This window comes from Magnolia sinica, chromosome 3 (genome assembly GCF_029962835.1).
Source record: "Magnolia sinica isolate HGM2019 chromosome 3, MsV1, whole genome shotgun sequence".
Classification (NCBI taxonomy): Eukaryota; Viridiplantae; Streptophyta; class Magnoliopsida; order Magnoliales; family Magnoliaceae; genus Magnolia; species Magnolia sinica.
The window spans coordinates 108,040,294-108,065,561 of record NC_080575.1 but is presented as its reverse complement, the minus strand read 5'-3'; the positions used below and the strand labels follow the sequence as shown (position 1 = coordinate 108,065,561).

The window sequence follows — 25,268 nt, the reverse complement described above, 5'->3', positions numbered from 1 at the left end:
CTACCATATTTCAAGCTCGACTCGCCCAAGCCAACTCGATTTAACCATATTTCATCATCTATTGAGAATAATTCCATCTAAGCACGAATCATTACAAAACTCTGACTCAGAAAAACTCATCTTAACTCAGCACAACTCAACATGTAAGGCATTATGTATTATTTATACTTGAAAAAAAAAAAAAAACCTCAAGAAGAACTTGTATGAGATTTCAAATGTTTCAAGTTGAGTTTCATGTTTTCAAACTATATATGCGAGCCTTCAGGAGGTGGTTTTTTGTTCATCAAGGCTCTATATTTTTACTATTTTATCTTTTCCGTCAATCCTAAGACCGACCCACCCTTTGATGGTGTCCACTGCTACAAATGTTACAATTGGGGTTGTAGTTTGGCCAACCAGGCTAGCTCATGCGGTAAGAGCTTTGGTTCAGGTCGAAGTCAGCCCAATAGCTCACCTAATGACGAGCTCTAGCTAGCAATGTTTAATGACTTGCCACTTGGGTCTTTAACGATACCCATGCCCAGGTGGGCCCTAGAAATGCATAATCAAATTAAAAAAAGCCCCAAGATTGGATAGCTAGGATTATACAAATTGGGAGACTTTGGGGTGTGGTCAATTGACCAAGGGGCTATTAGATCATTAGTCTGGGCCACAACCATGGATCCAACCTGTTTCAGGATCATATAATTATTCAAACTAGTACTTATTATGCATTAGGGGCTGAAACCTGCGACTATGGGTAGCAACAAGATTTTAAATCGGTGCTTCTTGATATTTAATCGTTCACCACCAATGCGGCCCTGTATTGCACCATATCCCTCCTGTATCAGGCTGTTTCAGTCTGATATGGGCCGATACAATTGTTATTTTTGTTGGGGGCCTTGCACAAAACCTTGAGATCTAGCCTCCTAAAACAAATCAGAATTATGGGATAATAATGCAATGAAATAAATCAAAGCACAAACCACACCACACAAGAGATTTTTACGTGGAAAACCCTCAAAGAGGTAAAAAACCATGGGACCTCGTCCAGATCAATAATCCACTATGAAGTAAAACGTTACAACCTTCTTTACTCATACAAGAGTGGATAAACAATAAGAGAATAAAAGAAAAACGGAGAGATCTCACCGATTACGAGGAGGTGGAAGCGATGAGACGTCGACTCCCTTCCACAAGCTTCCTCTCTCTCTTTTCTCTCACTCTCTCACCTTTAATAGCCCTAAACCCTTTAGCAAACCCTTGCAAAGCTTTAGAAAATCCTCTTACATTACCTCTTGCATGCCCTAGAAAACCCTAAGGACCTCCTATTCGTAGTTTGGGAAACTCTCTTTCGCACCCTTGCGAAAGCCGCCTCAAAATTCCGCATCCCGAACAAACTCGGACTCAAAACTGTGTAACCAGGACTGGTCGAGCAGGCTGCAGGACTGGTCGAGCACTGTTCACTCGACTAGTCGAGCCGACCCTCGATTGGTCGAGCACTGTTCACTGAGCTCGCTGGACTTTGAGTCAAGTGACCCTCGACTGGTCGAGCACTATTCACTCGACCGGTCGAGCAGTGCTCTCGACTAGTCGAGAAGCACGGTGATTCCACTGTTTGTGGCATCCAAACCGCACCTCATCTCCTTTGACCTGAGAAGGAAAACTCCATCAAATCTTTCCCTTTCCGACTCAGGAGGAATTCACCTTCTTCAAGCCAGCCAGGTTTCTACAAACCTCAAACTTGCCATTGAGCAAAGCCTTGGTCATCATGTCTGATCCATTATCGTCCATGTGGACCTTCTCAAGTTGTAACACCTTCTATTCTAAAGTATCCCTGATCCAGTGATACTGAATCTATATGTGCTTCGACTCGGAGTGCTGACTTGGATTATTGCTCAAGTGTATAGCACTTTGACTATCGCAATAGACCATGTGTTGTTCCTTCTTTAGGCTAAGTTTCAGTAGGAACCTCTTCATCCAAAGGATCTCTTTACATGCTTCTGTGACTACAATGTACTCGGCCTCTGTCTTCAATAATGTTACGATCTTCTGTAATTTGCTCTGCCAAGAAACCGCTCCCCCTGCAAATGTGAACATGAACCCCGATGTAGACTTCTTGGAGTTTATGTCACTTGCCATATCTGCATCTGCGTAGCCCTCTAATACAAGTTTACCGTCACCATAGCATAGGCTCGACCTGGATGAACTTCTTAGATACCGCAGTATCCACTTCACTGCTACCTAATATTCTTTGCCAGGATTGACAAAATACCGGCTGACAACACCAAACGCATATGCTATATCTGGACGTATACACACCATAACATACATCAAATTTCCTACTACTGACACGTAAGGTATCTTCTGTATCTCATCCACCTCTGCATTTGTCTTGGGACACTACTTGTCGCTCAATCTGAAGTGACCATCAAGTGTAGTACTGACCAGTTTCACTGCATTCATATTGAACCGCTTTAGGACTTTCTCAATATACCGCTCCTGTGACAACTAAAAGCTTCCTGCTGCTTCTGTTACGGGTTATCTCCATTCCTAGGATCTGTTTAGCCGTGCCCAAGTCTTTTATTGCAAACAACTTGCTCAACTCTTGTTTCAGCCTGTCGATCTTCTTGATATCTTTTCCCATGATGAGCATGTCATCAACGTGTAATAGCAGAACTAAGAAATCACCGTCTGAGAACTTGCGCATAAACACATAGTGGTCCGACTCCGTTCTGTCATACCCACGCTATAACATGAACAAGTCAAACTTCTTATACCATTGCCGTGTAGCTTGTTTCAGTCCATACAAGCTCTTCCTCAGCCTACATACCATATGCTCCTTGCCTTTGACTTCGAACCCCTCTGGTTGGTGCATGTGGATCTCTTCTTCCAAGTCACCATAGAGGAAGAAGTTTTAACATCTAACTGCTGTACCTCCAGATCTATGCTAGCCGCCAACCCAAGCAACACCCGTATGGATGTCATCTTCACCATTGGTAAGAATATCTCATCGAAGTTTATGCCTTTCCTCTAACCAAACCCTTTCACCACAAGTCTGGCCTTGAACCTCGTCTGTGAATTCTTCTGCTCAACGTTCTTTCTGGACACCCACTTGTTGCTCAAAGTTTTCTTGCCTTTAGGCAATTTCACCATGTCATAGGTGTGGTTCTTATGCAAGAATTTCATCTCCTCTTGCATAGCTTTTAACCACTCCCCCTTATGCTCGTGAGATAGGGCCTCAGAATAATCTTCTGGCTCTCCCCCATCAGTCAACATAATATACTCATGCAGCGAGTACCTCTTGAACGACTGTCTGTCCCTAAATGACCTCCTCACCTGTGCCTCAATAGGTGAATCAAGTTGGGGCTGCTCCCCTGGTCCATCTTCTGAAGGAACTCCCTCGTTCTCTGCACCTTGCTGTACTCCCCCGTTATTAGGCACCACGGGAGGAATAACTGGATTCATGTCCTCTAGCTCACCTGAACTAGGCTGGTTCTTCTCTGGCTTACCAATGTCTTATATACATTGATCTTCAAAGAAAACTACATCTCTTCTCCTGACGAGTTTTTTCTCGGTCGGATCCTATAACCTGTAACTGAACTTTTCATCACCGTACCCCAAGAACACACACTGCCTGATCTTCATATCCAGCTTGGACCTCTCGTCCTTTGGTATGTGAATGGATGCCCTACATCTAAACACCCTGAGATGACTGTACGATGGATCCTATCCAGTCCACACCTTTTCAGGTACTTCTCCATTCAATGGGGCTGATGGAGACCTGTTTATTAGATACACTGCTGTGTGGATTACTTCTCCCCAGAATGTCTTGGGCAATTTTGTATGGGATAACATGCATCTGATTCTCTTAACAATGGTGCGATTCATTCGCTCACCTACACCATTATGCTGGGAGGTCTTGGGAACCGTCTGTTCATGCCGTATACCCAGGGACTTACAATACTCATGAAAGTTACCGATATATTCACCACCATTGTCAGTGCGAATGCACTTCAATGATCTACCCGTCTCTCTCTCGACCATAACATGAAACAATTTAAACACACCAAAGACCTCGTCCTTGGATTTCAAAGCATAAACCCAAACTCTCCTAGATGTATCATCTATAAAAGTTACAAAATATAATGCCCCACCCAAGGTTTTTGTTCTCATAGGACCACAAACATCAGAATAAACCAAATCTAGTGCATGTACTTTATTAACATGAGAAACAGATTTAACAAATGAAACTCTATGCTGTTTTCCCTAATAAACAATTAAAACAGGTTTTGAGAGGTATACCTGTCACGTCTGCAAGGAGTCGCTTCCTCGCTAGTAGCTGAAGCTCTTTTTCACTCATGTGGCCTAAATGCCTATGCCACATGTCAATAGCTGAATCTTCCGCTGCGTTCAATTCACCCTTGCACACACTGACACTTGCCTTGTAAATGGTGCAACACTTCTTTCCTTTAGCTGTGATCAACGAACCCTTTATGAGCTTCCAACGCCCACCAGCAAACCGGCTTTCATAGCCATCATCATCCAACCTTCCTATCGACATCAAGTTGAGGCGAAGGTCTGGGATATGCCTCACATCCCTAAAAACCAATGTGCAGCTCACATTGGTTTTCACATAAATATCACCAACCCCTACGATCTTCGATATGCCAGAATTTTCTATATTCACGGCCCATAGTTACCTGACTTGTAACTTGTGAAGAAGTCTGTGTGTGGAGTCGTATGAAAAGAAGCTCCTAAGTCAATCACCCAGTCGGTGTCCTGACTCGTAGCCGTGAGACGAACATAATGATCTGCTGAAAAAATAACTACAACATCACCATCTGAAGTGACCGCAGTGGAATTTGATTCATCTTTCTTCTCCTTTCCTTTTCCTTTATTGTCGTTCTTATTCTTACGACATTCATGCTTATAGTGACCCTTCTTGCCACAATTCCAGCATTCAACATTCTTCCTTATACTAGATTTGTCTCTTGATTTATCTCAGGCCTTTCTGCCCTTCCTGTTCTTTCCTCTCCCTCGTTCCTGTGTCACAAGAGCCTCTTGTTGAGTAGATCTCTAAGACTTCCTTTTTGTCTCTTCATTGAAGAGATAACTGGTTACCTGTTCCATTGATACATTTCCGTTTGGCGTTTGGCGTGGAGTTACTTAGAGACACCACCAATGTCTCCCAACTGTCAGGTAATGAACTAAGCAATAACAAAGCCTGTAATTCATCATCCAGGGCCATCTTCATAGCGGAGAGCTGGTTCACTATATTGCTGACCTCATTCATGTGCTCGGCCACAGAACCACCATCTTTGAACTTGAGATTCACAAGTCGTCGTATCAAGAAAATCTTAGTATCGGCTATCTTCCTCTCATACAACCCTTGTAATTTCAGCCATACGCTAGCGGCTGAGGTCTCCATAGACACATGGTGGAATACGGAATCGTCCAACCATTGTCTAATATACCCCACTGCCTTCCGGTCCAACTTCTTCCAATCATCATCAGACATATCCTTGGATTTTATTGATATGCATAAAATTGGAGAATATAAGTCCTTGTAATAAAATAAGTCCTCCATCTTACCCTTCCATATGGTCCAGTTAGAACCATTAAGGCTGATCATTCTTGATGAGCCACTTTCCATAATTCAAAACCGATCCTACCCATTCAATGAACTTAGCTTTGTTGGGGGCCTTGCACAAAACCTTAGGATCTACTCACCCAAAACAAACCAAAATTATGGGATAATAATGCAATGAAATAAATCAAAGTATAAACCACACCACACAAGAGATTTTTACGTGGAAAACCCTCAAAGAGGTAAAAAATCATGGGACCTCATCTAGATCAACAATCCACTATAAAGTAGAACGTTACAACCTTCTTCACTCACACAGGAGTGGATAAACAATAAGAGAATAAAAGAAAAACGGAGAGATCTCACTGATTACGAGGACGTGGAAACGCTGAGACGTCGACTCCCTTCCACAAGCTTCCTCTCTTTCTTTTCTCTCACTCTATCACCTTTGATAGTCCTAAACCCTTTAGCAAACCCTTGCAAAGTTTTAGGAAATCCTCTTGCATTACCTCTTGCATACCCTAGAAAATCATAGGGACCTCTTATTTATAGTTTAGGAAACTCTCTTTCGCACACTTGCGAAGGTTGCCTCAAATTTCCACATCCCACACAAACTCGGACTCAAAACTGCGTAACCAGGACTGGTCGAGCAGGCTGCAGGATTGGTCGAGCACTGTTCACTCGACTAGTCGAGCCGACCCTCGATTGGTCGAGCACTATTCACTGACCTCGCTAGACTTTGAATCGAGTGACCCTCGACTGGTCGAGCACCGTTCACTCGACTGGTCGAGTAGTGCTCTCGACTGGTCGAGCAGCACAGTGATTCCACTGTTTGTGGCATCCGAACCATACCTCATCTCCTCTGATGTAACATCTGGTCCATTCGGTACTGTTTTTCATGCTTATGATGATTGAAGCCCTTAGCTAGACATGGATTGATCATTCATAGTACACACTCAACTGACCGGAACCCCAAGACCTTGAAACCTATCTCATATCGACCGCCCCGTCGCCGCGATCGTGGAGGTACCACCCGTGCGTCGGTATGATACTCCGTTAGTGAGATACGTCGTGAAGAATAATAAGTGTATCATGTGCGCATGGCACCATGTATTTTATTCCACACATGTGCACAACACATGTCATGCACACATGTACATGCCACACATGGGTGAGAGAATCTCTACCCATGTGTGTGATGTCACATACCCATACCTCTTCTCTCTCATGTGCATAAAAGTCAACATTTTTCCATGCCATACACTATGCATGAAATCACCACACCATGCCATCCCATGCTCCTTTAATCCACCATTAATTGCAAAGCATGAATTAAGTACCATAATCCTAGCCTAAACTAATATTAATCACATTAGCTTAACTTAACCAAAATTTTATCCATTTCTTTATAAATACCCCTCCATCCCTTAGCATTTCACTATTTTTTTCCATAAGAGAGAGAGAGAGAGAGAGAGAGAGGAATGATCTTGGTGGGCCATCAACTCCATCATTCCCATATCTTCCATCCATCTCAACCATCAATTCCATCCCTTCCATCCATCTCAACCATCCATCTAATTTATCAAGGTGAGTACACCCACTCCACTCTTGGTTTGTTTATTTTTTTTAATTATTTGTATGATTATTAGTGGAAATGATTTGAGAATAATGATGTGATCAATGGTGTGGATACATAAGAGAGTACATATAAATAATAATAATTTATACTTGTGATGATATGATGATAAGGATGTGATTAATGGTATGGATGCATGGAAAAAAAATAATAATAATAAAATAATTTATTATAGGCTTTATGTGGGACCCATTGATAGTGGGCCCCACCAGAATGTTGTAGCCATCCAAATTGTTCAAGTATTGCAATTTGGTTAGCCACACGCTCACACATGCACACGTGCATACACACCAAAGGGAAAAAAAAAAGAAAAAAAAAAAGAAAAAAGAAAGAAGGCAGCGTCCCGCCGGTTGAAAGAAAAAGAAGGGAAGAGGTGTGGGTCTACAATGGGCCCCACTCATGATGTATGTAGTAAATCCATGCCGTCCATTCAATTTTTCAGATGATTTTAGGCGTTGAGCCAAAAAAATGAAGCTAATACATTTCTCTGGTAGGCCACACCATCAAAACTTATGTGAAAACATGCTAAAACATATAAAAGTACTTTCTGGGGGGCCCACCTGAAATTTTGATGTATTTGAAACTTGGAATGACCCCTTAACTTAGTGGGACACACACAACAGATGGACTGGATCGTCCTGTTGTGGGCCCCATATATGAGAAACGAAAAAAAAAAAAAAAACAAACAAAACATGACTCTGACGCTGCAGCATGCAGCGTGTATGTTGACGCTGGAAAGAGGTGGCCCCACCACAGGCCCTAACTTGATGTATTTCGAACATCAGCACCGTGAATTTGATGGGTCCCCTCTTAAAAATGGGTCACGCCAAAAAGCAATCGTACAAAGAACTTAGGTGGCCCACACCGCCTAAAATAATGTGCAGACATGGCTAAAACATGTAAAAACAATTGCTGGGCCCCACCTGAAATTTGGATGCATCTGAAACTTGGACTGTCCCCTCCATCAAGTGGGACACACACAACAGATGGACTGGATCATCCTGTTGTGGGCCCCATATATGAAAAAAAAAAAAAAAAACACAACAGTCGGTGACGCTATTGCTAACAGCGTCTCCACTGACGCTAGAAGGAGGTGGGCCCCACTATAGGCCCCACCTTGATGTATGTCGAACATCAGCACCCTACATTTGATGGGTCCCATTTAAAAATGGGTCACCCCCAAATTTCAGCCGTACACAAAATTCAGGCGGCCCACACCATAAAAAAAATATATATATATATATTAATAATAAATAATAATTACAAAAAAAAAAAAAAAGGATTTGAATGAATCTGATCATGAGGTATGTGTTATATCCAAACCGTCCATCCACTTGGCAAGTTTGTCTTAAGGCTTGAGAAAAAAAAAAAAGAAGAGATAGATTTAACTATCAAGTGGGCCACGCTACAAAAGTGGCGGGGATTGAACATAAACCATTGGAACCCTTTTGGGTTAGAAATTTTGGAGCAGTATGAAATTTGTTTTTCCCCTTAATTCAGGTCTTTGTGACCTTATGAACAGATTGGATGGAAAATAAACGGTATGGTGGGCCCGTAAATTGTTTAGTGGTGAAATCATTATCTCCACTCTTATTTGTGGTGAGGTTCAGATAATCTTCGGATATGATTCATTTTTGGATGATCTTTATAAAATGATCTCAAAAAAATAATAACAATAAAAAATAAAAATAGGTGAATTGTGTATATGCAATAAATACATCTCTTTGCACCCATGTAACCTTGATCTCCTTAACTGTCTGTACAACTCGAAGCTCGAGTATGTAAATCACCTGTTAGGTCCACCTGAAATTTGGATGTATTTGAAACTTGGTCTGACCCAACCAAGTGGGACACACATAAGGGATGGGCTGGATTTATGAACCACACCTCTGTGGGCCCAACAAATAATTATGAATATTTAAGGGAGGGTAACCCTCTCAACTTGTGTGTGGTATGACCCACTTTGATGTAGGTATTATGCCACTTAATCCACCATGGTTACGACATGATTTATATTTAAGATCCTCATCGTTTATCTATTTTATCAACTCTTTTGACGATATGTTACCAAGCCTTAGGCCCATCCAATGATTAGATAGTCGTACGTTCTGAAATAATGCAAATTAAACTCTCATCATTGAAAATTCATTATGGGCCATCCTGACAATGTATTAGATATCGACCCATATACAGGGTTTCCTTTAGGCCATTATCTCACAGAACAGTCGATCCAACCTGAATTGGACCATACAATACAAGGCTGTGAGGATAAGTACTTAACTATTGAATCCAACCTAAGGCCACCGTGGTGTATCTATTTAATCCATGCAGACCATCCACTTCCTCATATCATTTTAGGACTTGGACTAAAATAATCAAAGCAGACCTAAGTCGTAGGTGGGTCACATACAACTCAACCTCATGGGAAATCCCCATGGACTCTACTGCATAGGACCCATTATGAATTCCATTGATATGTGAGCCCAAGAATGTTAAGGCCCATTTTGAGTGAACGCCATGTGGGCCCATCAGTGATAGCCTTGTTTGGGCCAACCATTGGGCCTCTTCGATAAGAGTTTGTAAATTCCATGTGTGGAATGTATGATGAACTGGTATTGTAAGTTTTGAAGTAATGATGATTAATCCTTTAAATGGGCTGATTATGGACATCCCTTGATCACTTGGCACTTTGGTTAGAGTGCGGCCCCAATTAATAGGATCATGATACTTGTGTTTAAACTCTTAAAAACATATTTAATTATAACAAATATATAAACTCTAGTGGTGTGAGGGTGTGATATTACCTGTTTGGCCCATTGATCATGTGGGTATTTGATGTATGTATAGCCACCTAATCATAGGCAATGGTGGAGTACATGTAGTATACGTAGTCATCTAATTGTATGAATGTGAAATACGTACAAGGCCACCTAACCGTATGAAATCAAGTGGCATTGATGGCCATTCAATGACGCAGGTTTGTGCTTATCGATATAGATACCGCCACTTGAATCACATATAACTAAGTTGTACACTAACCGAATGTGATGTAGAGTTATATTACCCAAGCTAATGCTATTAAGGTCCTGGATTCTATACACTATGATCGCTAAACCGTAAATGGTACGATGAAACGTGGCTCTTGGCCCTTAACTATGCAGTACCAAATATGAGCCATTAACTATGTGACGTGTGAAGTGGTGGTAGTATGAGACTTATCATAATTGGTGTAGCCATGTATTTGTGGCCTATGGGCAAGGCCTATTGAGATATATTTCTGGTCCATATGATGAGGCTCATTGTGATGTATTTGAGGCCCATGTGTAGGGCCCACCTATTGTGTATTTGAAGCTCATGGGTCGTGAAGCCTGATGTGGTGTATTCATGGCCCATGAGCCAATGCCCATTGTGATGTGTAGTGCACATATGATACGGCCCAATTTGATGTATATGCAGCCCATGAGTGAGGCCCAATGCGATGAATGTACGGCCCTTGTGTGAGACCCGAAGCGATGTATCTGAGGACCGATGTGGTGTGATTTCACCATGATGTATGTATTGATGTTTATGTGGGCCATTCCTTGGGGACATTGTTGGTTAAATGTCCACATTGTCGAAGTCGATTGTTGAGGCCGGTTATTGATACTGATTATGAGTATGTGACAGCACAGCATTATCATACATGCCCATACGCATCATCTGCATGTTTGTTATGAGATGTGGTTGACCATTGCATATCTCGTTGGACAGATTGTTATGAGACTCCTTGATAGGCGGAGGTTATCTCACATGAGTGCACGGTATGCGCAGGATTGATGCATGACTGTATTGTATGACTCATGCATCTTGCATTGTGTGCCCTAGCAACATTAGAGCCGTAGCCTCCACAGGCATATCGTGGATGGCCAGATGGGACACCGGAAATATTTGGTTCTAGCATACGGGCGCCATAGATGTCCCTGGGTGAAAATCTCTAAACCTCCGAGGACAGGAGACGCCCCAACGTCGAGACCGAGTAGATACATGAGCGCCCGAGTGCCGAATACCAGGAGGCCGCGTCTCCCACTGTGTCGTGGTCGGTTGGGAGGGGATGTGGCCTTACCCGCCCGAGGGTAGGGGGCATTACTAGGCTGAGTTTGACCAGCTCGTGAATGAGTCCGCTATCGACGTGCCGGATAGGTATTGGCAGACTATTAGTCAGGCGGATAGTGAGGTTTCTTATACTCACTTGGACTATGCTGCTGGGAGAGCGGCAGGCCATTTGGAGTGTACTAAACCCCGGTGATGATCCCAGAGATGAAGCTGACTTGATCATGTGGTCTTATTGTGCAGGAGTTTCATACTGATTGATTCATTCATTTACTATTCACTCGGGCTGGTGGTGGCTATCTGTTGTGTACCTTCGCAATGGCCAAGATTTCGGTTGGGGCGACTAACCCGAGATCGGGAGTTTACCACATTGAGTCCGACTATCCAAATTAGGTATGAGACTATTTTGGATAGAAGTCCCTGTGATGACTCCATAGTCTGCGATACTACGTACCACCATCCCGACTTCACTCCAACGATAGTCATTTCATTCGCACCACATATTGTGTGCATCCTCGACATCCGATATTTGACTCTTTATAACTCCTCATTTACATGCCGATTTATATTGCGTACTCTGATATTGTATGACTCATGGACTTGTCAGTATTTTCGATATTGTATAATTACGGCATGACAATATGATGATGATGACGTGATTACGGATGCATGTAATATGGTTATGGCTATGGTATGATTTCCCTGTAGTACATTTATCTTGCCTGCTTGTAGGACACACTGCACACACGTGTGTACTCACTAGGCTTTTTGGCCTAAGCCTCCTATTTCCCATTTTTTTCAGGGTTGGAGTAGCTTGGAAGACTTAGCTTTCTCGATGCATTGCATTTATTCTTCGATTTGGCAATGTTGACGTTGCGTATATTTTGTAAAGCATTATACTTATAACCATCGGGACTTATGATGGAGAGTGTTGCTTGGTAGTTTGATCATGGATCTTCATGCTCAGGTATTACTATGTATATATATATATATCAAAAAAAAAAAATTCAGTCAAAAATCTTCCTTGTGGTGCGCCGAACTTGGGACTTGGTGTATGGAAGTCGAGTGCCGAATTCGGGGCATCACGGAAGCTGTCCGTACCCGGGTTTGGGGCGTGACATCTGACCTGAGGAGGAAAACCCCATCAATTTTCACGGGTGATGCTGGCATGTATTAGGTAATGTATACCGGCTTCAAATGGCAATGAGTCGGATTAGGGTTTGGTCGAGGCTTGACCAATTTACTAAAAGGGCTAAGAATTCTGGTTCAAACCTAACCAATGGTCCATCACCCCATGGGCAACCCAGCCTCTGTCCAACCCATTTAATTTTATTTGAGAGCGACCCAACGCAACACAAGCTGCCCATTGCCACCAGAGTTAGATAAGGGGGTGGAGTGCGACTTGGGCCTCATGGGCCAGGCTAATGGCTTATTCAGTGGGTTGGACTTAGGTTGGAGTGCAGGCCTGAGCTGACCAACCCAAACATGGGACGTTTTGCCAATGGGCCCTAGGCCCAATCGGAAACGGATTGGCTACTCCACTGCCACTGGCCAATGGCTAGTGGTCGGTGCTTTGTGGGCCCCACCATGATGTATGTGTTTCATTCATGTTGTCCATCTATTTTTCTAGATCATTTTATGGTATGAACCCAAAAATGAGATATATCCCAATCTCAAGTGGACCACATTACATGAAACAGTGTTGATTGGGCGTCGACCATTAAAAACTGTTTGTGGGCCTTAAAAGTTTTGGATCAATCTGATCATTGTTTTTTTACCTTCATCTAGGTTTGTACGATCTCATCAACAGATTGGATATCAAATAAACAGTACAGTGGGCCTTAGGAGGGTTTTAATGGTAGATATCCAATCACTACTGTTTTCCTGTGGTGTGGTTCACCTGAGATTTATATCCCTCTCATTTCTCAGATCAAGCCTAAAATGATCTCTAAAAATGGATGAGAGGCATGGATAAAAGACATACTTCATAGTTGGGCCCACAGAGCACCAACAACAAGCCACCAGCCAGTGTCAGGGGGAGTAGCCAATCCATTTCCGGCCCAATCCATGTTGGAATGGTTTGGCCCGTTTTCAAGAAAGGGCCACCAGTTGAACGGCTTGGATTCGGAAATGTGGGTCTACCTGCACATTTGGGTACATGAAAATAATCCGAACTCGACGAGGAATATCAGACGGTTAATCTCACCCGACCATTATTATTTTGGGGACATGAACCATCCACAACAGATATGAACGGCTCGTGCACCGTGGACGAGTCATTACCGTTTAACAAATGAATACAAACGCACACCATACCCTAGCACAAGTTCGTTTTGCCTCTGTTGCGATTCAGAATCCAGCCCGTGTGACCGCCCAGTGGGCCCACATTCCTAGATGAATCAATGTGTTAAACCGTCCATTTTCTCTTTATTGCCAAAGATCATCCATTATTAGATAGTCACATTTCAGAGATGATCCAAAGCTTTTATTTTTAGAGTTGAACGCGAGCCATTGAAATTTTTTCATTCAATTGTTCTAATCTCATCTACACAGAGTGATGGTCAAAGTCATCCGTTCAGTGTAATTTTGATAAAATGGACGGTATAGATACAATCCACAACATGGACGGATCTGATGATCAGACCATTCAGTACGTAGGCCCCACGGAGAGGCGACACACGATAGATCCGTAGTCGCGACAGAGGCAAAACGAGCCGTCCATCCCCGAGTCTAAAACCCTAACCCCTGAAAACCGTCTCCTTTTCTCCCTTTGTGCTGTCTCCAACCTCGTCCGTACATCGACAGATTCTGGGGCGGAGGAAAAGAAGAGGAAGAAGAAGAAGACTGCTCGAGTTGCAGATAGATCCATGTTGAAAGTGAAAACCCCCAAGAATGCACGTGCTGCACGTGAGCTTGAGAAGCGCGCTCCTAAGCTGGTAATCTCTTCTTCAGAAAACGTAACATGCAATGGCTATTGTAGGAAGAGTTCGTTTCGCCTCCATCGTGATTCAGTATTCACCGTCTCGCCCTCCATTGGGGCCCACATGATGAGATGTTCCAGTGATTTGAACCGTCCGTTTCCGTTACTGACATAAATAAGCTATTGTTTCCCCATGATCATTGATCATCCTATCATTTGATTTTAGAGTTGAATGCGAGCCGTTGAATTTCTTTTCATTGTTTAAAATCATCTGTGGTCGCCCGTATAGTATAAACCATGACATGGACGGTCCTGATCATCCGGCCGTTCAGCATGTGGGCCTCAGCTGGCAGTTGCACAGGCTCGTGATGGAGGCAAAGCGAATTATTTTAGAAGAGTTTGTTTGTGTAATTTGTTTTTTCGGTGAGTGTAGGTTGAGAATGGTAAAAAGACGCTGATACTTCAAGGCACAAAAACTAGCAATGTATTGAATTCCGTATTGACGGAGATTTTTCATTTGAAGAAGGGCAGTGCTATTAAATATAGTAGGAAGAATGACAACATACGGCCGTTTGAGAACGGCGGGGAGACTTCTCTGGAGTTCTTTTCTCTCAAGACCGATTGCAGTCTTTTTGTGGTAAGCAAAAAAACACAAAGAACTGGCTTGATTTTGTTGGTTCTTTTTTTTACTTCTTCTGTTGTTTGAGTTGAACAATGTTGCAGTCATTTCAGAATGGAATTTGAATAACGTTGGCTTTGGCTTTTTTGATAGTATGTTGTGATCTAATGATGTCTATCTTGTACGGGTGTTTGAGGAAATAGGGAAAGTTAACATCGGAAACTTTAGGGTGTGTTTGTATGCACCATTGAATTGAATTTTGATTATTACTCTAATAAAGTGGAAAATGAACCAAACTGTAGTTTCCTTAGCGTTCGTATCGGGAACTGGGAGCTGAAATTGATTTGAGTTAATTTTGAGTGGGCTTCGAAGAAATGCAACTGCAACTGCAACTGCAATTGGAAGGTTACTTTCTCTTTACAATTACTAGAGAACATCATTAGCTTTTTTGCGACTTCCTTGTGATTAAGCTGAGTGTTCACAATTTGATTTAGCTGTATATCCAAACACAGCCTTAGAGAGGATGCGTTTGAACTGAGAGTGAGGATGTGTATGTCTCTGAGGAATGAGGCATTCTTGTCGTATTTAGCATCTTTCTTCTAAAGAAATTTTAAAAACCAAAAAGTAGGAATGAGAAAATTCGAGAAATATTGAGCATTAAGGTGACTACAATATAACACATTTCATTAATTCAAGTACGACATACATCATTACACGCGGACACTCAAGTTGTTTCAAGGAAATAGCCAATTGTGTGTGGGACATTTCACATGTTAGAACATATGTTATACTTCTTTTCACTAATGCATTTGTAAAAGGAAAGCTAGTGGACCCAAATCAGACAATCCAAAGCAGACAACAATACAGCATGGATCCAATGATTTTTGGAGAGACATCTAGCACCTTCATTTTAATTACACATGATCTATAGACTTTCATAGGAATCATAGGAATACTTGATAGTGTAACACTTCACGGTCTAGAAGATAAGAACAGACAATTTTTTGCACCTTTTCCATCTACCCCTCCTATATTATCTTTTTAATACATTTGTAGTCATAAGAGAAATCTAGTAGACCCAAAGCGGATGGCATATATGCAATGACGTAGGAAAGACTGCTAGAATCTACATCGTGAAGTTAAATAGGGCTTGGCTAAGATAATCTGGTGAACCTAGGTCTTACATGGGATTTTCTAGCAAAGTTTGTGCCCTCGAGATGTAGTAGATTGAGCTTCTCTTCTCTGGTCATGTCAGGGTCGAAGGCTCCAATAAGGTGGAAGCTGGAGCCTTTCTTTAGGACTTCTAACTGGTTGAAGATGTTTTCAACTATCACATGATAATTTTGGTTGGAGGTGATTCAAAAAATGGTATTGCTTGGTGAACAACATAGACGAGGAAGTGTGGTGTCTTGCTTTCATTGTTGACGAAATCCAAGACCTTGCCATTGATCTTAGTAGTAGATATTTTCAATTCCTAGGGAGGTTGATGATGTGGCCAATGGTTTAGTCAATCAGGTGCTTTGAAGCTTTTTGTTTGGAGAGAAAACCAAGCAAATGAATACAAATTCTCTTGATGTGACAATTTCCTAACCTTTCCTTGAAAATGAGCAAAATCATTTCCCAAAAGACCTCGTAAACATAGATTTCCACAGTTACAAGAGAATTCTCCATTGTTTGACTGTTGACCTTTTAACATTTTCATGGAAAACAACAATCAAAACCTAACAGCGGAATTATTAATTGGATTCCATAGTTTTCATATCATGATGATTTCGTAGGGGTTTTCCATTTCCATATGCAGGATTCTCTCTATTCAAACAGTTGATTTGCTTGTTTACTTTTCTACTGTAAATGACTCAGGGCATGTTTGTTAACGCTGAATTTTAGCACTTAACGCGGAATTGGGAAAATGTTCCGTGTTTAGTGGTGTTTGTTAATGCGTCTTTAACGCGGAAGGAGGAAAGTGCTAAGTGGTTTTTTACTGAATTCTTTCCGTGATAGGAGTCTGACTTAATGGTGAATGCGGAATGCGCTCAGTGAATTTTTCATTAAACAAAAATTTTTGCTTCCAAAATTACCCCTTTTCAAGTTACTGCAACAATTTTTTCTCTTTAAATTGTTTGCGCAATACAAAATCAACTTTTAACCTATAAAACTTCTTTATGCCCCACCATGATGTATGTGTTTCATCCATTCCATTCATCCATTTTTAAAGATCATTTTAGGGTTGATACCAAAAATGAGAGGAATATAAATCTTAGGTGGACCATACCACAGGAAAACAATAGTGATTGGATATCCACCATTAAAATTCTCCGAAGGCCCAATGTACTATTTATTTGACATCCAATCTGTTGATTAGGTCATATAGACCTAGATGAATGGAAAAAACAAAGATCAGCTTGATCCAAAACTTTTATGGCCCCCAAAAAGTTTTTAATGGTCGACGTTCATTCAACACTGTTTTCCTGTAATGTGGTCCACTTGAGATTGGGATATACCTCATTTTTGGTCTCATACCATAAAATGATCTAGAAACATAGATGAACAACGTGGATGAAACACATTCATCATGTTGGGGCCCACATAACACCGACCATCAGCCATTGGCTGGTGGCAGGTGAGTAGCCAATCTGTTTCCACGGACGCAGATTGGATACTGACAGGTTGAGTAGCGAGACTTGCTACTGAAGTTACGTCACCAAGTTATGTGGCCCTACCATGATGTATGTTTTGTATCCATGCCGTCCATCCATTTGAAAATATAATTTTAGATAAAGATCCAAAGAATGAGTCAAATCCAAAGCTGACCTCACCACATAAAACAGTGGGGAGAGTGACGCCCACCATTAAAAACTTAAATAGGCTACAAAAGTTTTTGATCAAGCTGATATTTGTTTTTTCCCTTCTTTCATGTCTGTTTTAACTCGTGAACAAGTTGGATTTCAAAAAAAAATCAAGGTGATCCTTAGGAAGGTTTCAACGGTAGGCATCAATCTCGCGACTGTTTTTTGTAGTGGGGTCAACTACATATTTGGATCTGCCTCATTCTTTAACTCATGCTCTAAAATTAAATCTCCAAATAAATGGACGGTGTAGATAAAGCACATACATCATAGTGGGCTCATGGAACTTGATGACGTCACTTAGGTAGTGAATCTCGCTATTCAACCTGTCAGTAGCTAATCCGCATCCAAGTTCTGTGGGTCCCATCACGAGGTATGTGTTATATCCAAACCATCCATCCATTTGGTGAGCTCATATTAAAACTTGAGACGAAAAATAAGCTGCAAAAAGCAGCAGGGATTGAATGTCTACCATTGAAACCCTTTTTGGGGTCACAGAAGTTTTGGATCAATGTTGATTTTTTTTCCCCTTCGTATAGGTATTTGTGACCTTATGAACATATTGGATGGAAAATAAACTTAAATAGGCCACAAAAGTTTTGGATCAATATGTTTTCACTTCATTCAATTGGGAATGACCTAATAAACGGTTTGGATAGCATATAAATATAAGGTGGGCCTTATTTGAAGGTTTTATTGCTACTGGTGTTCAATCCTATACAACACATTGTGACAATCTTCCCGCTAAGAGAAATTGAGGGCCTTATGATGATATTTTAGTTTTTTATTAAGTATTTTAGTTTATTTGAATTAAATATAATGATTTTATTTTCATTTAATAAAAAATAATTTCTTTATAATGTAAAACATTTCCAAACGAGAGATAGGGGCAAATGTGTCAAATTAACATATTTCGGACATTTAAGATGTTTTTTAACAAATAGTTGTTTCAGATTCAGTACCTAATTTTTAGACTTCAGCCATAATTATCAAACAAGTTTTTTTACTTCAGATTTCAGATTCAGGCTTTAGATTTCAGATTCAGGCTTCAGATTTCAGATTCGGTCTTTAGACTTCAGATTTAACAAATGGGGCCTCAGTCTCTCCCTTTACATAGATCACTCTTGGACTTGGAATGCAACAGCAGCGACATGATTATGTTTGTATGAGAACTTAGTTGTTTTTTTTTTTTATAAATAAAATAAAATTAAAGCTGTTTAATGGAAAAGGGAAAACTGTCCATTAAGGCAATGGGTAAGAATGATCAACATATGAAGAGATAATTTGTGTAAAAGTTTAAAGGGCATATGGAGAAAAATGAAGGACTTCCCCCCCTTCCATGTCCAAACTACCTGGTTTTTGGAGATTTCAATGTGGAGCTCAATTTATTTATTTTTCACTTTTTGGAGCTCTTCATTAACCACTATGTGGAGCTCTTCATTAAGACATTAATTAAGGTAGTTGGCTTGTTGGTATGATTGTTTTTGGTTTAATTAAAAATTTATATGTAGCCTGTAGCTTAAACTACACGCTATGTTACTTATGCCTCATGCTTTAGAGGGGTGAGCATATGCTACAGACTATTTGCTATCTAAAACACTGGATTTGACATGATGTGGCTGTCCTTGGAAGCAGTGCGTGCATTATTCTCTTGTTGGTGGGGCGTTTCTGCAACCCCGTTGGTTCGTTGCTTTGGAAGGCTGCAATCCATGCAACTGTGTTGTATTTGGCTGGAAAGAAACCGAGGAATTAAGTATGTTAGTACCCTTAATAGCTTTTTGGTAGATTGATAATGGATGGTTAAATCTAAATTAAACAAATGAATGTGCACTTATCAAAGTTTAGGATGTACCAATAATTCTCATTTTGTGGAGTTGACCTATATATAGTGGTCTCCTAATGTTTGCCACCACATACAATCCTCTCAATGCATGTATGCAGCTTCTATACTCGTGGCAACCATGCACCTCTATCCAAAGTTTCAAGTCATCCAAATCATGGATTTATAGTACATAGACTTCACCCAAAAGTTCAATTTATTGGACCATTGAAAGCATCCTAATGGTGGACGCTTGCTAAAATTTGAACCATTGATTTTTTCTTTTTTTCTTTTTAACCGTCTCGCCCTATGTTTGATGGTCAATGAATGGATTGTAGGATCACTGCTCGATGTGTTATTTTGGAAAGGTCCCATTGACTCTATGTCCCACAAATTGGATGATTTGGATTTGAGGTACATGGGTACCATGTATCTAGTGGGTGGATGCATGGTTATTAACATGACGTACTCTGGAAAAGTAATTCCTAAAACATATTCTGCTTTGGTAATCTGAAGTATCAAAACTTGCGACTCCACCCATTAGAAAATATATGTAGGTGGGGGAATATCATCTGGACCATCATTGGGCCAGAGAATCAATGGGACCCACTGTAGATTGACTGCGTAATCAAAATCATATTGAGTAGGTAATCTTGAGCCCTAAACTATAGAGAGGTATTTAGTCATTAAGATATTATTTTTTATTGGCTAATTAATTGGGTGTACAAAAGTATGTTAAAGACCTAGGAACAACTGTAGTTAGAACAAATATAGGTGTGCAACTGAAATTTCCCATAAAATATAACCTTTCAACATGCAAGCACCATAGCTACATTACACTAGGCCAGCCTTTATTAGAAAAATTTCAATTTCTTTACCCCTTAGATTGTGAATCTGTTGATTTCTCTAAATCTATGATACCCAAATACTCTTCTTCTTCTGGTTAATCTATGATATATCCAAATATGTCAGGACAGGCTAGTTATCTTCATCAGAAAAAAGGCTAGGTTTCAGCCATATCATGTCTGAAATTCAATTTTGTGTAAAATGTCCAATCTTGTGACCATGTTCCATCCATGGTCTCTCTCAGCAGGGTGTTATCTTGTTTTGTGGAATTTATTCTTGTAGCCCCTTAGGGAAGCAATGACTATTTATTTATTTTTGCAGTTTGGTTCTCATTCGAAGAAACGGCCAAACAATCTAATTATGGGACGGACTTACGATCACCACATTTACGATCTTGTTGAGGTTGGTGTGGAGAACTTCAAAGCCATGGAGTCATTTTCATACGATAAGAAATTAGCTCCACGAGTTGGGTCAAAACCCTTCATTGCTTTCATTGGAGATGGTTTTGAGAATGTAGTGGAGCTGAAACATTTGAAGGAAGTTCTGCTCGATCTGTTCCGGGGAGAGGTACATGCCGAGGCTTGGGTTTTTTTTCCTCAACCTTTTAAAATTCTTCTTGAAAACATTGACATAATACTGACCAAAGAATGCGAAATGAAAACCTTGATGCAATTTGTGCAGGTTGTAGAAACTCTCAATCTTGCTGGGGTTGACCGGGCTTATGTATTTACAGCCGTGTCTCCGAACACAGTATTTTTCACACACTGTGCCCTGCGGCTTAAAAGGTCAGGCACAGTTGTCCCTAGGATGGAACTTGTAGAAGTGGGACCCTCCATGGACTTTGTAGTCCGGCGGCATCGTCTTCCCAATGAAGGCGTCAAGAAGCAAGCTATGAAAACTGCGTCAGATCAGCCTAAGAAGAAGGTTGAAATCATTGTACTCCTTGCCTTAAATTCTTCATTCGATGATTTTGTAATGTATGCTTAAGAGCCTGCTACTTGTTCACTTGCAGATGAAAAATGTTAGCCGCGATGTGCTACAAGGGAAAATTGGGAAGATATACATTCCTGATCAACAGGTGCGTTTTTTAACATATTCGAACTGGGGTAGGGGTGCAAAAGTGATGGGCAGACGCTTGTCCAAGTCTCCATGTTCTAAATGCCTGTGCCCAGGCCAGCCCCCTTGTCAAGGATCTGAGACCAGTCCTGGCCCAGCCTGCTAGCCAAGGACTCAGCATGAAAATTTTAAATTAGTTAGGGTAGGCATGGCCGGCTCTTCTGATGAGCCTCTTGGACCTATTCATTGAGGGGCCTGAAAATTCAGATCAAACCCATCTCATGGGCATCTAGATTCATCTCAATCTGTCCAAAAGTAGTGAGGAAAACTTTGATACTCTGGTAGAGTGTGACAGATAATAGGCAGGTACTTGGAAATTACTTAGGAATTGCATATGGGTCATGCACATAATTCAATTAACTGTCCAAATTATGTGTCTTAGTTTAGACATATGGTGAACTAAAAATTTAGATTGTTTGATTATCTGACTATTGGATCGGTGGACATTTATTGGGTGGTTAAAATGAGAAGGAAAAAAAAAAGATGATCCAATTGTCCTATTTCAACTAGTGTCCATGAATCCGAGGTTAAAATTGTCTAATGAATCTAATTTTGTGACTTAGCAACAGTCAGTTCCACAATTTGTATGCTCCATGTACAATTTCAGAGTCCTGCATATCAAGTGTCATACACCGTGTTTTAGTTATTTATTTATTTATTTAATACACACACACACTCTCCTCACACGCACCCACGCACTCACACCACAGTAGGATTTAACCACAATTAGTACTCAAACCCATGACCTGGTGTTGAAACTCTCGTGAGTCGAGGCATGAGTAAGGAAGTAAGTCCTTAAAAAAGCAGTTTAATGATCAGCCAGGCTTCCTGGCCCACTTGCACCCTAACTAGTAGTTAAGATTGCTTCATTTCTATTCCATTGGCTTGACCCAGAATGCATATATTATTAGGTTGGAGACATGGCGCTATCTAACGATGCGAAGGGTCTAAAGAGGGAACGGCGGGAAGCTAAGACGAACAAGGAGGCAAAAGCGCACAAATCAAAGAAGCAAAAGGCAGATCCCAAATAATCTTCTATTTTCATCTTCTAAAGGTACCATTCTGCCACGAATCTGTACCTTGTCCCTTTCCCCCTCTGTTATAGGTAGGGGTGTACACAGTCTTTGTTCTTTCATTTTGGAGATGGCTGGAAAGAGCAAAATCTCATGTTAATGGGATTGCATGTATTTCTCATGAACATCGGTAAAGTTGTGTCGAGTCTATTTGATGGTGGGGATTTTGCCAAGTTCCTTTTGTATTGTGCCAGTTCTTTAAAATTGGGCGCGATCTTGATCTTTTGTCAAGGAATGATCTTGTGCATGGGTTATACATGGTCCACACGCTCATGGAGCTGAACACATCCACACGCCTGGCACACATGCAAGTATGAAACATGTTAGATATGAGCTTTTCGTAAGGTTGGTAATATTAATTGGATCTTCTGCCTAAAAATCAGACAATTTCTCTCTTTGGGTGGGCCACGACATACCAAATAAATTGACGGATGATTATTTATTTTTTTAGCCATTCATTTGTTTTGATATCACTGTGGTTCCTGAGGTGTTACATGGCCTGATTTTTATGCCAGAAGATCTAAACGGTGTGGCTCACCTGATGGAAAGCTCAGATCTCACACGTGGATGCAGTGGAATTAACAAACCTATATTCACAGCCTGTATAGGATATTAAAGCTGTCCATTCTGCCTCAAGATTGACTACTATCTCAAGATGGTGTATGATCTTGAAGGAGTGTGACGGCCTGGTAGGCAATAGATTGTGGTGTATGATCTTGGAAAGACAGGTATTCAGCATCCACTTTACAGGGCACATGCCTTTGGTGAGTTGGAACCATTGATGTGGTGGGCCATAATGGGGACTGGCTGCAACCTAAAAGCCACTGCTATCATACAACCTTGATATGGTGATTTGGCACCATCGATCTAGTGGGCCTTTATGGGAAAGGCTGCGACCTAAAAGCCACTGCGGTGGTACAACGTTGATCTGGTGGGCTGCTGTGATCAATCTGCCGTAGCTGCTGTTATGGGTCCTCCAAGCGGTTGAATAGGTGAAAATAGAACTGATCGGGTCCATAGAATCATCCTCTTGCTGCTATTTTCAGGCTGTGGCCCATCCATGCGGTGGTCCAAAGCTACTGCCCTATGGGCGCACCAGACATGTACATGTTGGATCTGCTAAAACGTGACCTTCCATTTCTTGCAAACCTGCAAGAACTCTACTCCGTTTCTTATACTTATTTGTTTTGGACGCTTTTGATGAACAGTCGCGATCAAAACTTCTTTATTACGGTGCAAATTCCTCGGTAGGATTCATGTGGTCCATCTGTGATTGTGGTGGACCATTGGATTTGTGGTGTTCAACGTGGATTGTGCATGACCCAAAATTCACCTCTATTGGATGACACAAACATCCGATTCAAGGCTTACAAAAATGGCTGGTAACACCATTTTCTCCCCCTTAGTTGGAGGGCTTGAATAATCTGATCATGACCAATGGTTGTTAGTGATCATCGATAGGCCCCACAGGAATTTGCACCGGCATCATGGCTCTGATGGTTGTGCCAAATGATCTGCTACATCTAAAAGCTATTTCAGCTGGAAGAACGGGCACCTAACCTGTACTTGATGCACATGGTTCATGATCTGGACCAGTCATTGGGTGGTGGATCACACCGCATTTCAAAGTAAGTCACATTGATCAGGCGGTGCTAGCTGTCCGATTGATGATACAAAAGAACACAGCAACAAAAAATGTGGGGGTCGATTGGATGGACAGGATCATTCAACTGGAATGATTTGTGGCAGTCATCATAGATGGGTCCCATCCAATGACGGTCAGGATCATCGGTTGTTGTACCCCACTTTTCAACCTTGGCCAACTCAAACCAAAGAATGCAAAATCCTGCACACCTTGCTGGATCAAGTTGGGGGAGACGTTGTCATCCGTACCGTTCATCCAGTGGGCAGTACTCTGCATGGTCAACAGATAAGAAGCCACGCTAATCAGATTCAGACATCCTGGCCATAACCCACTTCCAATGTCAGTATGTCACAGATCTGTTATGTCATCTAATTGATGTGGTATGGTGATCTGTGGTCCTCCCATTGTAAGGCCTGCTGAATAAATGGTCTGAACTGGGATTGCGTAGCGTGGCACACATCTACTGGAAAAGCTCTATGGGCGCACCATAATGTATGTGCTTTATTCATGTTTATTGTCCATTTTGCTAGTTCATTTTAGGGCATGAGCTCAAAATTGAGGTAGATGTAAATCTGAGGTAGACCACACGGTAGACTTTGATGATTAAACGCCCACCATTAAAAACTTCCTAGGCCCCACTATAATGTGATGATTGAATGCCCATAATCATATAGGCCTGGATAAAAGGAAAACGCAAATATGAACTTGATTTATAACTTTTGCATCCCGCGAGAAGATTTTTACGGTGATTGTTCAATCATTACCATCTCTTATAGCGCGGTCCACCTGAGATTTAGATCAACCTTCTTTCTGCACGTGGTTTGACTAATGACCCTGTGAGCCAGCATGATGTGTGTATTTTATCGACGGATCTGGATCTTCTGCTTGCCACAAGTAGGAATAGCCTGTTTGTTGCAACACACTGCATTTAATGTAGCAAAATTTTCCTTCTCATGGCAGGTAAGTCATCTTATTTTAGAAGGAAAATTTCATTAATCCCCGAAGGTCAAAGAAGTCAGGAATATAAGACCAGGGGTACAGGAAACTCACACCTTGGCTGAGAAGAAAAGAAGAGGAAGCGAAAAAAAAA

The 25,268-nt window shown here is 41.3% G+C and overlaps 1 protein-coding gene across 1 annotated transcript; it reads left to right on the top strand.

Moving 5' to 3' along the window:
* Positions 1-14,028: 14,028 nt before the first annotated feature.
* LOC131240621 (ribosome production factor 2 homolog) lies at positions 14,029-22,764 on the top strand. Its single transcript, XM_058238954.1, has 6 exons — positions 14,029-14,230; positions 14,648-14,851; positions 20,666-20,911; positions 21,026-21,268; positions 21,357-21,422; positions 22,372-22,764. The coding sequence occupies exons 1-6, from the start codon at positions 14,162-14,164 to the stop codon at positions 22,489-22,491; spliced, it is 948 nt and encodes a 315-aa protein (XP_058094937.1). The 5' UTR covers positions 14,029-14,161; the 3' UTR covers positions 22,492-22,764.
* Positions 22,765-25,268: the final 2,504 nt, after the last annotated feature.